This window comes from Idiotropiscis lumnitzeri, chromosome 1, assembly GCF_059441095.1.
Source record: "Idiotropiscis lumnitzeri isolate Australia: NSW breed Sydney's pygmy pipehorse chromosome 1, RoL_Ilum_1.0, whole genome shotgun sequence".
NCBI classification, from domain to species: Eukaryota; Metazoa; Chordata; class Actinopteri; order Syngnathiformes; family Syngnathidae; genus Idiotropiscis; species Idiotropiscis lumnitzeri.
Genome location: NC_142391.1, coordinates 25,477,792 through 25,489,797, shown reverse-complemented (window position 1 = coordinate 25,489,797; position 12,006 = coordinate 25,477,792). Strand labels below are relative to the sequence as shown.

Sequence of the window (12,006 nt, the reverse complement as noted above, 5' to 3'; positions counted from 1 at the left end):
TGGCAGGCTTACAAGTCACAATTAGCGATGTGTTTGTGAGACACAAAAAGGTCCGTCAGGTTGTTTTTCACGCTCACATCGGATCGTTTGCCTCTTGTGGATTCGTGCCAACTCAGACGCTGAGCGGTGAACAAAAATTTCACATTACCGCCTAGCTTTTGAATACTTTGTCCTTGGATAATTATCGCCACGAGCACAAGGTTAATTGAACGGAAATAAGTTACGAAGAGTTCAACTGAAAGGGCCCATATAGCTATCGGAGCACTACAATTGCCCACAAAAGTTACATTTTTAATGTTTAAAGGTCGTTGAGAGCAGTGATGTTATACAGGACTTGATTAATGCAGATTCAAGGTCAAAAGATAAGCATATGCATGAGATTTTGCAGTGTGTTTAACTTCGTGTACACAGGAGGCCAAACCGCAGACAATGCACAGTCTTCATACTGGCTTTAGAAATTCACTTGTGACTTCAATTAACCTAACTTGAATTTTTTTTTTTTATTTCATAGAAAAGAAAACCCATACATGCACATGCAGACTCCACACTAGAAGACTAAGCAGAGATCCAAATCATTGAACCTCAGAACAGAGGCAGACGAGTAAACCATGAGACAATCATTCTGCCCGGTAAAATCATTTCCCTCCAAATCAGGTCAAGTGATTTTTATTTTTTTGCCAAAATTCTGTCAAATTTTTGACCTTGGTTGAAATTTCAATTACTACGACATGTTTGACTTGTGACTTATTTCCAGAACGGGGCACTTGACCCTTTTTTTGATGGTCATTCCCCCGCCCTCCGGCTGTTTCTTGGTACCGACCCTGCGGCCTTATTCATAAAATCTGTCACCCCCAAAAATGGGCCCCCGGGACGGACTGCCCCACTCTGCTTTTATTTCTACCCTCACACATTTAGTTGCACCACACCTAGAATGCATTTTTTCTCTTGCCCTGCCTTACGCCCCTAACATTTTGGTCTGTTTCCTTAATACAGAACCCTCGCCAATTGTCTAAAATAAGGGTTCCGGGGAAAACAAATGTGTTTGGCGAGCTAGTTTGAAGAGACCAATGAACAATACATGAGACTTCACAACTTAAGAGAAAGGAAAAGCTTTATGTAAGACAAAGCTAAGTCAAATCTAACTTGTACACCACATTTAGACTGTGGAGAGCAACGTCACATCACGGTAGAATGGAAAGGTGTTTCCTTTCCCCAAAGCAAAGACGCTGTTGAAAATAAATTAGGCCCCACTTTTCCAAACCGCCATTGCACAATGACAAGTATTGCTGTCAAAAGTCAATAGTGTGAAATTACCATTTTAAGATGGGCGATAAAAAGCTCGCCTTTGATCCATGCATGCTTGACTCGTTTATTTCAATCAGGTTGTAGCCAATAGTGAGAATCACAAGTACTTAGTTTGTTGATATGAAGTCAGTGGTATCTTATGGGCTACAAAAACACTTTGATGTAGTCTGATACAAATTGTAATTAAATAAAATGATTGACTCACAATTTGTTGCTTCGTCTCCATTGGTGTTTTCTTCAGCTTCTGTACGCTCAAGTGTCTTAGCACAGAGTCAGGAAAGGTCATTGTCACCCTGTTGCTTTGAACCTTGCAGCTGTAAAGGATTTTGGGTAACAAGGTCCTTTCTTTAAGGTTGGTCAGGAATAACCTACGTTAAAGGTGAGTTAAAGCAGAAGTTCCCAACCACTGGTCTGCATGTTGATACCATTGGGTACCCAGCAATTTTAATTTACTTTTCTTAGCCAGCAGAGCATACATGCTTAAATATGTTATCACGCAGCTGGGGATATCTCCCAGCAGTTTATTCCCCCCGACCACTCTATGAGCTTCATACTTGTGGCTAATGGCATTGCTCGGGCTCACTGAAGAGTAAAAAGCACAGGGCTCCCAGCAATAATTACTTTCAGTGTAATGGTAAATTGTACACCCCCCATATTTGTTGGTACATCAAAAATATTTGTGGTGCAAAAAAGCCTAGAGAAGACTGATGCAGATATTTTATCAGATTTAAAATTGCATAAAGGGGATTCATTTTTGGCTTTTATTGAACAACAGTGCAGTTTTGTCACCCCCCCCCCAAAAAAAAAAGACATGGTCATATTTGAGGGAATTTTATTTACAAAGATAGTTAAGAGAGTCCCACTGCTCTGCAGATGTCGAAGCTTGATGACGAAATATGTTCCTGCTGATGGCCTGCAAATAGAAAAAAAAACATGAGGTTACTTAGAGTTTTGATTGTAACTTGTTTGTTTATCAGGGATATCCAATATGAAATTGCAAGACAACTACCAGCCTCATGCAAAACCACAAATAACCAATCATTACCTTTGAAGACATTTTACTTCTTCAGGATCTGATGTCTGACCACAATAAAGGGGAATGCAAATCCGCTGCCAAAGAACACCACCATCATACCCAGCAGACGCCACTTGTTCTCCACGGAAAATGGAAGGTTCTATCGAAACACATGGGTATCCAATAGAAAAATAAATAAATCAGTCCAACATTGCAATGAAATGACAACTACCAAAAAAAAAAAAAAACGTACTTTAACAAGCTGTGCTGACAAAATAAAAAAATAAAACACCTGCATGCTACTCGTAATTGCTAAAATTCAAACAATTAATAAAAAACAGCAGAAAAAAAAACTTTCAGCAACATGTCTGCGCAAGAATTCCAAGTTATATGACTGACGTTAGTGGAGCCTTCATCAAATTTAAGGACGGATAGAAACATCATTAGCAGCACAGCCCTTGATCGCGAGTCATGAAAATTAAAAAAATATATAATAAAAAGTCACGCTAATTGATACGTGGCTAACTAAAATAGACCACGCCACACCCGTAAACAAATGTATAGAATAATCTTTGGAAAAATGCTTGTCAAGTCTTGTCCATGACACTGCCAATTTTGTAGTGTTCCAAATGTCTAACAGGGTTTACCAGCTTGTTTAGACAGCAAGCTAATGCTAACTGCATGAACATTCGGCGTTCACCGCATTCATACAACGTCGACTATTACTTTACGATATAGTATCGGTCAGTTATTTACGCGACCGCAATTGTAGTCTATTTTATTTTAAAGCGATTTCGTAGCTATATATTTGAGCAGTTTACATGACCTCCAGGTTAGCTTAGCTACCAAAGTCCAGACATAACACTAGGCCGCCATTCAAAATCATCACATTTGACCCTCTACATATAATCAGTTACTTCTTTTACCTTCCCGGGTCCTTCAGCATAATGCGAAGAACGAACAGCGGACGTCGTGAATCGCCTTACAGCTTGTCCCAACATGGTGAAGCGCTGATTTCTTTGCTATGCTCCTAACTGCGACCTTGTTTCAGTGTGCGGAGAGAGAGCGCTTGCATGGAGCAAAGGACGCTGGGAAACGCTGCCGATCATGGGAAATGTAGTTCAAGTATGGGTACGCGTTCTAGCCTTTTGCTATGTGCTGTGTCATTTCTAACTACCTACTGCTAACTCTAAATTATCAACTAAAAAGTATATTCAAATTAAATAATTATTTTCATGAGTTGCAAGCAAAAACTCAAATAACCAGCAGCAATTTGGCAGATAGAGAACAATTGTGCTTGCTTCTAGCTGTTTGTCACCACTCCCAGTTGAAGCGGGAAAACCAAATACAATACAAAGAGAATTGTATACCCTGTATTTATTCAACTCTGAACTCAAATCCATTTTATTCATTAAAAAACAAACACGCACATTTAGCTCATATTCAAGCTCATTTTGAAACATTAAATAGAAGAGGCATGCTGTCAGAATTTCAATCATCTTAGCCTACACTTAATGCTTTGATATTCATCAGTTATTTCTTTAAATAGTCCTTTCACCCCACTTTTTAAATTATGGATGGCGGGAAAAAAAAGAACAAAACATACTTTTTGTTCTCACTTCTATTTTGTAGCTAAACACCACAAAGTGAAGTTCTTCAAAAGATGTTGCCCCGAATGAAAACGAGCAAAAAAACACCCCAAGCAAGAGTGCAAACGTTTGAACTAAAACTGCAGACCCCTACCGACTTCTTAAAAATGCACATCATAATGCACTTGATAGAAATGGACATCGACCGTGTTGGATTTTTCACTTATTGGTCATTTGACTGCATTTCAAATGAATGTTCAGATCCTCAAATACTGATTGTGATTAAAACATTTCAACCATTTTCTGAATGTTCTGAACTTCTGTTCCTTTGCCAGTGCTGCAGAATAATGCTGGGCGTAGTATGAATGTGACTCAAATGTTGTTGTTCTTTCGACCTCAAGCGTGTTGCTGCTGAATCAAAATTAGCTTTATTTGGCTTCAATTACTTAATTCTAAAAAGATGAATTCATGAGTGGAAAAATTAACTCATAGACAGGGCAACCTTTTCGTAACCTTCCGGGCATTCACCCGGCTGCAACATTATATCATCATATCATATTTCCACACTAACTTTGAAGTCACAGTTGTCGGTGGATCTACAGTATTAATAATGTCACACGTTTGGATTTGCTTCTCGAGTCCAATTTGTAATTAACGGTGTTTCTGCCTCTTGTTTCAAATGTGCAGAAGTGTTTTTGAGTGTATTGTATCTGGAAAAAGTGATTGTCCTGGTTATGAATCTGTATAAATGATTCATTATTATTGCAGCATTTCTGGATGGTTAAAAACGCCCGAAGTTGACTGCATCCAATCCCCCCTTGGAGTTTGTTTTTCTGAAGGCTTGGTAGATTGATTCTGTTTTTATTTGCTCTTCGAATAAAAATGTATTATGGAGGAGTCTCGTCTTGAACGAGGGTATAGATGAGATCATAGATCATACATAGTTGATTTAAGGTAACGTTTTCATTTCAACTGTCGCCATCCAACCCATAAAACAAAAAACAAATGAGATAGCGCCCAAACAATGTAAAAAAAAAAAAATCATTTTCCTGGTCTTCTGCCATATATCTGTCCTCTTATTCCCAGCGCTTTGATAAATAAACATTTTAGTATTTGTTTCCTTAAATTGAGTTATTTGAATTTACCTGGCTCTTTATAGAAAGCCATTCCGTTTTAAGTTTTATTATCTTTTGTTGGGTTTGTATGCGATGTGTCATGTGGGTGGAAAGCGGTCTTAGAAATAATAACCCGCGTCAGCATTTCGGACTACCAATTAGCATTGAACTGATATTACCTTGATGCGGTCACATCTATAAACAAACCTATAATGAGGCACCCACGGTAATGTAATGATTTCGCGGGCTGCGCTCATAATTACAGCGAATGTAAAATTACTAGTTTGCTTCACACAGTCATTAGAAAACAAAACGAGATCGAGATCAATACAATGAATATACTGGATTTTACTGTAATTGGAATTCGCGATTCAGACTGCAGCTGTGATAAATAGCAGGTTGAACTGCTAAGGTAAACAACCTCGCTCAAACAGTGAGATGGATAATGATAATCAATGAGGACAACAGTGAGGACAGTTCATTTTGCGCGTGGGTTGAAGGTATTTTGCATAATTGCCACTGATGGGGCCTGACTTAGACAATTACAATGTCTCAAGGTACAAAGAGTGAATTATTATCAGGATCGTTTGGTGCGGTTGCATTTGTGGTGCCAAAGAAGAGATGAATCCTCTGTCAAACTCCTTCGAGGCTTATCTTTCCTTAGTGGGTCAGAGTATTTTTGGACATTTTCACCAGAAGTGGGGTTTCATCAGAAAAATGATGGAATGGGCAAGTAGATACAGACACGCCAACATCCTCACAGCCGCCAGCTAAATCACCGTGGGAGTTCATTGCATGCACACTGCACTCTGATTTGACATTAATCTTTATTGTGGATTAACAAGGGGGGGTTGCAGCTGACCGAGCCCTCTTGGGATGACCAACCCTATGCCCTCGTATATTCTGGGTTAGGCTTCTTAAAATAGCAGAACTCCTCACCTCGATTGAAGTTCATGCCCTGTGCAGTCCTCCAAAGCGCAATGTTATTTCAACAGCGGCTCTGTGTGATAAGTCCCTTATCTGTCCTAACAATGACTCTTCTTCAGGAAAGACACGGACACTAATGACATTGCATTCCATTCTACATTGACCCTTTAAAGGGGAAGTCAGCGCCGCCCCCCCCACCCCCTCAAAAAAAAACTTTGCAATAATATGTTCTATGTGCCTTCACTAGTCTAAACATGGCATTCTGATTAATATTACGTTTGTGGAATATAAATCCAGCAGCAAAATCCACGCGATTTTAGCCATCCTTAGGGGGCGGCCATTTTGTCACTTCTGTCGACTGAAAATGACATCACAGTCGCTCAGGATTCAGGTAGCAATCAATCACGGCTCAACTGTTTTTTTTTTTGGAAACTGAGCCATGGTTGGTTGTAAGCTGAACCCTAAGCAACTGTGATGGCATTTTAAGTTGACAGCAAGTGGCAAAATGGCCGACCCTTGAGATGGAATGGTTCATATTGTAGCCCTACTCAACATACAACATGCTTAATTGTATAAAATTATTTGGCTACACATTGAAATATGTCTTTTATACCATTTGTAACTCATTCACGACCTACAGTTTTAAATAGGTTGTCGTCCTACCACAAGAAAGACAAGATTCTCTTCTTTCACCAGAATTTTTTTATTTTTTAGTCATCAGCAGGAGCACATGGGTTGGTTTCACTCAAAAAAGCAACATTACGTGAAAAGATGTTCTATTTTCAGTTGTGTCTGACAACGTCACTTGTTTTGCGGAAGGCTTTATGGACCTTGTGTTCTTCATAGAAGCAAACAAAAAAAACCTAAACAGAATTTCTTTGGTGGAAATAATGAATTACAAGCTTGCCAAAGCTTTCCGTGATGTTTATTCACTCTGAGCTGACTGAGAAAGTCTCAAGCGCCATGCATGTGATTCACAAGAATAATTGTGTGACAAAAACTATGAGTTAAGTGAATTAAAGCAATATTCTTTTACAACTTAGGGTCACTCAGTTCGGCGTCTTTCTTTGTTTAAGCTGTCCCACTTTTCTCTGGAAAACTTCATAGTCTTCCGATTGACTCCATTACACGTTTGACTCATTCTGCTTCACCCTTGAGGGTTTCCAAAACTTCAAAAAGGTGTGATGGAAAAATAATGTAATTTTTTATTCAGTTTTACAAAACATTGCTGCCTCGAGCATTGCTTCCCCCCCCCCCCCCAACTAGTAGTGAGAAAGTGAGAAGTGAACTTTTGATCTCTGTGCTGTGACAAATGACAATAGTTACCGTTAAGGCAAAATTTCTTTCTAAAGGCGACCACTGGAGCAGAGCACCTTGACAATAAATGGGTCTTGGCCTTACTTTGTGGGCTTGCTTAGATTTTTGAGCATCACAAAATCACTGGTTTCATGATGTAATGCCATTTAAACCAATTCAAATATACTCAATTGGATACATTTCTCCTAATACGTTTACCCACTTTCGAGCCTCTTCTACTTTGAGGGAACTGATTAAAACTACTTAGAGATACTAATTAATTAGATTTTCCTATGTTGGTAACTCCATTTTTCAGCACCATGGTACACCGCCAAACTGGCATCTTGATGTCAGGAGATTGCTCAATGAGCACCAGCCTAACAGTTTGGTGGGCCGTGCTAGATAAGACGATTGGGTGTTCCGCTAGTCACCTGCAACGTCAGTGAAACATAATTGCTTGTGACCTTTTTTTTTATAGCAATCTTTATGTACACTTAAATCCTGCAACCCTTAATGAGCTCAAAAATGTATTGCCTTAGCAGTACACTGGATCTCTTGCTCTGGACAGAGCCAGACGATTGCATTAATGATTGAAGAGTAACCAGTGAGATGCATATTAAGGGCTCTACGCTCATGCCCAGCACAAGTCTGGTGCAAATCTGCGCAGGCATGGACTAGATTATCTTTTGTGTTTCCGTAGATGCACTCGGTTTGTTCTGGGAGGGTTTGCGCTATTGTGGGTGTGAACACCCGATATTAGGTGTCCATGTTTGACCCACAAGTCCCTTATCTCAAAACAGCACTGTTTGACCCAGCAATGACATAATATTCAGTAACCAGGAGCGGAGGTTTCCATGACATTACTTGTAATTTCCCAGTTTTATATGAAAAGTTATAAAGAACAACTCAACATAATCACTATATGCTATTAATATCATGTGGAATCTTTCTACTGCATTCATTTACTGCGCCATGACGGTTTGTGTGTACTTAACATGTGCAAAACCACTCTTGTGTTTGTAGATCCCAGTAGACCAGTGAAGATGAGCTCCTGCTTTACCACCCTGTCAACCATGAGACAGGGCCACAAAGCCACCTGTCAGTAGGCCGGTATGCAAAGCTCCAGGCTGACCAAGGCCTGACCGAGAGCATCTGTGCTACTGTTTGTGTCTAATACGCTAATGAGAGCTGTCGAGCTGTCGTATCCGCCGCCGTCGCGCTCCGCCGCTAACAATGGCTCCTTCCGTTTGACAGTCGTGAGTGACATTGAAAAACACGCAGCTACAAGGAAACAGGCATGTGCCAACAAAATGCTGACATGCACGTTAAAACAGAACATGCATTCAATGAAAAACAAAGATGATAGAGAGTTGTTTTTACCATGAAAGTCCGATCCTTGTGCTGTTCAGAACAGCAGCGGGTTTAAAATGTGTTGCGCTTTTCTCCACTGAGAGGAGCCAGAGGACTTGATAGGATGTGCTATGGCTCGAAAAAAAAAAAACGAAAAAAAAACCCAACATGCATCTGCTACGAACAAAGCACAAAAACATCTAGGAAAATAATTGTGAATGCAAGAAAATAACATTAGTATTAGTGAAGATTATGTGATTTAACTTATTTCGCTATTTTCATGCATTTCTAAGAACATGGGCATTTAGGAATTATGCTGTTATTTCATGTTTTCTTTTTTTTTTAAGGATAACAATTTAGAGGGCTATTTTTCTCATTAAACAGCAAGTTAAATAAAATCGGTTTTTTTTCGGTGGCTGGAACAGTGGCCATCCATTCCTTTCAAATGGGAATGGTGATTTGAGATGCAAAAGAACACATAAACTGTGCGTGAAAGCCCCACTGAATATAGATTCAGGAAATAAGAGCAAAGAAAGAGAATGTTATCCCCAACTGAAATAGAAATGACAAATGAACACTCCATTGATGCCATCTGCCACGCTGCGCCATCCTCCACTGCCCCATAAAAAGAGCAGCACACACCAGGAAGAGGCCAATACTTTGCGAGGATGCTTCCCTGTCAAGCTGCCAAGCTTCCCTCAAACACAGTCCGCCTCCTCTCATCTCACTTTACATGCTCTCCACCTGCAGTATCCTGTGCTCTGACCTTGTTTCACTGTCATAACCCCCCCACTCCCCGATTGAAACAGAGAAATAAAAGGGTTAGGAAAACAGGCTTAAGGATGCAGGCTGAAATGCTCTCAGTAAACATCTATTAGTTATGCAGGACAATCAGCACTATCTGCATATACACCACCGACGTTAGAACTATTTCAATTTAGGAAAAAAAACACAATTACATTCCAATGTCCTAGCCGGCTAATTGCTTTAACACCAACGCTTCAAAGTCAATTTGCATGGAAAGTATTTGCGTGCAAAATATGCATATTAGCACGACATCAGTCTCAGTGAGCTCACCAAAGGCACCGACACTCATTCCTATTGGGATCACGCCCGCTCATGGAACGTCGTCTCTTAAAGGACAACTCAGTAATACGTATGTGGGGCACTCGGAAAACTGATGGCAACTTATCTCAGTAGAGTTTTCAAAAGGTTTTATTAGCTTTTGTTAAAAGCCACTCTCATGCTCTGCACGCAGCAAAAGGAACGGCATGTTGATTATGGCGGTTTAAAATAGGCACTGATGAATGACCTTGTAAAAGTCAAAAGGATGAAACAACTGTCCCCCAACACTTTGGCTTCCCTTGACTTCACACAGTTTGTTTAGTTGGTTTTGTTTTACAAGTTCAATTGCTGTTTGGCTGAGCAACCCAAACTTGCGACTTGCTGTTTCACGGTCCAGTCTCACACAGCACAGCAGGCAGCTGTAAACAAAAAAGCTCCAACGGTCTAGTTGATAAACACACTTGGGCAATTTACTGTGAACAACCATCATTTTCCCACGGTAATGACTTAATACATGATAAAACACTGTGTTTATCCAGTATATACCGAGTACAACGTTGCTTTTCTGTTTGTGTACCGAATGTAACTGCCGTTTGTTTGTCTACCCTTTGAAATTACCTCGATTTCGTCACAAATTGGTCTGCAAAATTATCTGATCTTTACAGTCTGATCAAGCTAACAATTATATGCTTCAATATTTTTATTGTAAACTGAAAAAAATCTTTAAAAAAAAAAATGCTGATAAACCTCCAATATGTGTTTTCCATGTAAAATGACCCCCCCCCCCAAAATAAAACAAAGAGTAAAAATGTTATTAAAAATAATAAAAACGTGAAGGAGTCTGTCACCAAAATGCTCGAGTGCAGTCAATAAGTGAATGAGGTCACAGAAAGTCTAAAATTAACAATATGCAAACCAAATGTATGAAGTCTACGACGTGCCACTGGGTTGTCAGCATCCCAAGATGAGAGCAGGTGGGTATTTGGGAGGTTTGGTTCTTTGGAGACCTGCAGCCTGCCAGCAACTGACAGATTTTTTTAAATTTATTTATTTATTTCCGTAACCAGCAGAGAAAGAACTCGTTATGAGTGTAAGAGAGGGCTGAAGCAAATGTCTACTGAGACGCAGGTGGCACTGTCACACACCTGCTTTGGCAGGTCATTTTCACCCACACATATTGTTCAGCCTGCTTTGGAATGGTCCAAGCTCTTAACATATGGCAGGGACAGGTGCAGCAGAGGCCATGTAAGTGAAACGCATCTGTGTTGGCTCCTCTAATGATGCTTGGATGACATCAGAGGTACTCATGACACATGAGTGGCTTCCAACAGGATATATTTCACAAACACTGAACGTTGGCAGCTTTGTTTGGCTTTCATTTCATTAATGGACAATGAAATATCATCCTAAATGTTCACGGGAATACATGTGAAATACGCAGGCGGAACTGGCAATTAAGCCTCTTTTGCTTCAGTTTGTTAACCACATCTCAACAACATGCAAATCCGATATTTGATGCATGCGTATCTAGTGAGTGTTAAGGGCTAAGACATAAGGCGAGTGGTTTGCAGCATACTTCAAAGAGCCAAGGATTGTTGTAATTAAAGCAGACACGCAATTCATTATTATGCCCACAAATCTTTTCTTGATTTCCCCTTGCTCAGAATAAACTGGCACATTTGCAGCGTTTCTCTTCACTGGCATTGGCTAAGTGCTTCTGGCTCACACAGAAATATGCAACCATAGGAGTAAAGTTGTACTCATCTGTGACTGCGGCAGATGCATCGCTGTGAAGAACATGATTATGTACACAAGTGGACTTGGAGGTTTATCCTGTTGCCCTCTGGGGACCTTGAGACAAGGTCACGGAAGGGTGGAATGTTGATTTAGCTGAAAAACAAACCTCAACTGGAAATATTTACAAATGTGTTTTGACCTATCCAGTTTGAAGGCGAGAGCAGTAATCGAATTTTCAGTTTAAGAGCCAAAGAAATGTAATTTGATGTTCTTACTTTGTCTGGTTAGAGTGTTTCAGTTCATAAAGTAGCAACAATGTGTTTTGCTCTCTGGTTTTGCCTGTGGTTCTCAAGTGTGTGATTATACAACAAAGGAAAGGCAATTTCTATGAATTGCCCTCTTCTCAAAACAGGTCTCATGAAATGAAATATTCAAAGCAGAGAATCTTATTTCATTGCGTAGTGCAATGTCCATCCATCCATCCATTATCCGACCCGCATCTCCACACGAGGTTTGGAGCCTATCCTAGCTATCTCCGAGCAGTAGGCAGGGTACACCCTGAACTGGTCGCCAGCCAATCACAAGGCACACATAGACGAACAACCAT

At 40.1% G+C, this 12,006-nt stretch overlaps 1 protein-coding gene across 1 annotated transcript; it reads right to left on the bottom strand.

Annotated features, from left to right (window-relative positions):
• Window positions 1-2,120: 2,120 nt before the first annotated feature.
• Window positions 2,121-3,438, bottom strand: cox7c (cytochrome c oxidase subunit 7C). Its single transcript, XM_088305225.1, has 3 exons — window positions 3,247-3,438; window positions 2,351-2,480; window positions 2,121-2,218 (listed from the first exon to the last, which is right to left on the bottom strand). The coding sequence occupies exons 1-2, from the start codon at window positions 3,319-3,321 to the stop codon at window positions 2,364-2,366; spliced, it is 192 nt and encodes a 63-aa protein (XP_088161351.1). The 5' UTR covers window positions 3,322-3,438; the 3' UTR covers window positions 2,121-2,218; window positions 2,351-2,363.
• Between the last annotated feature and the right edge of the window lie 8,568 nt (window positions 3,439-12,006).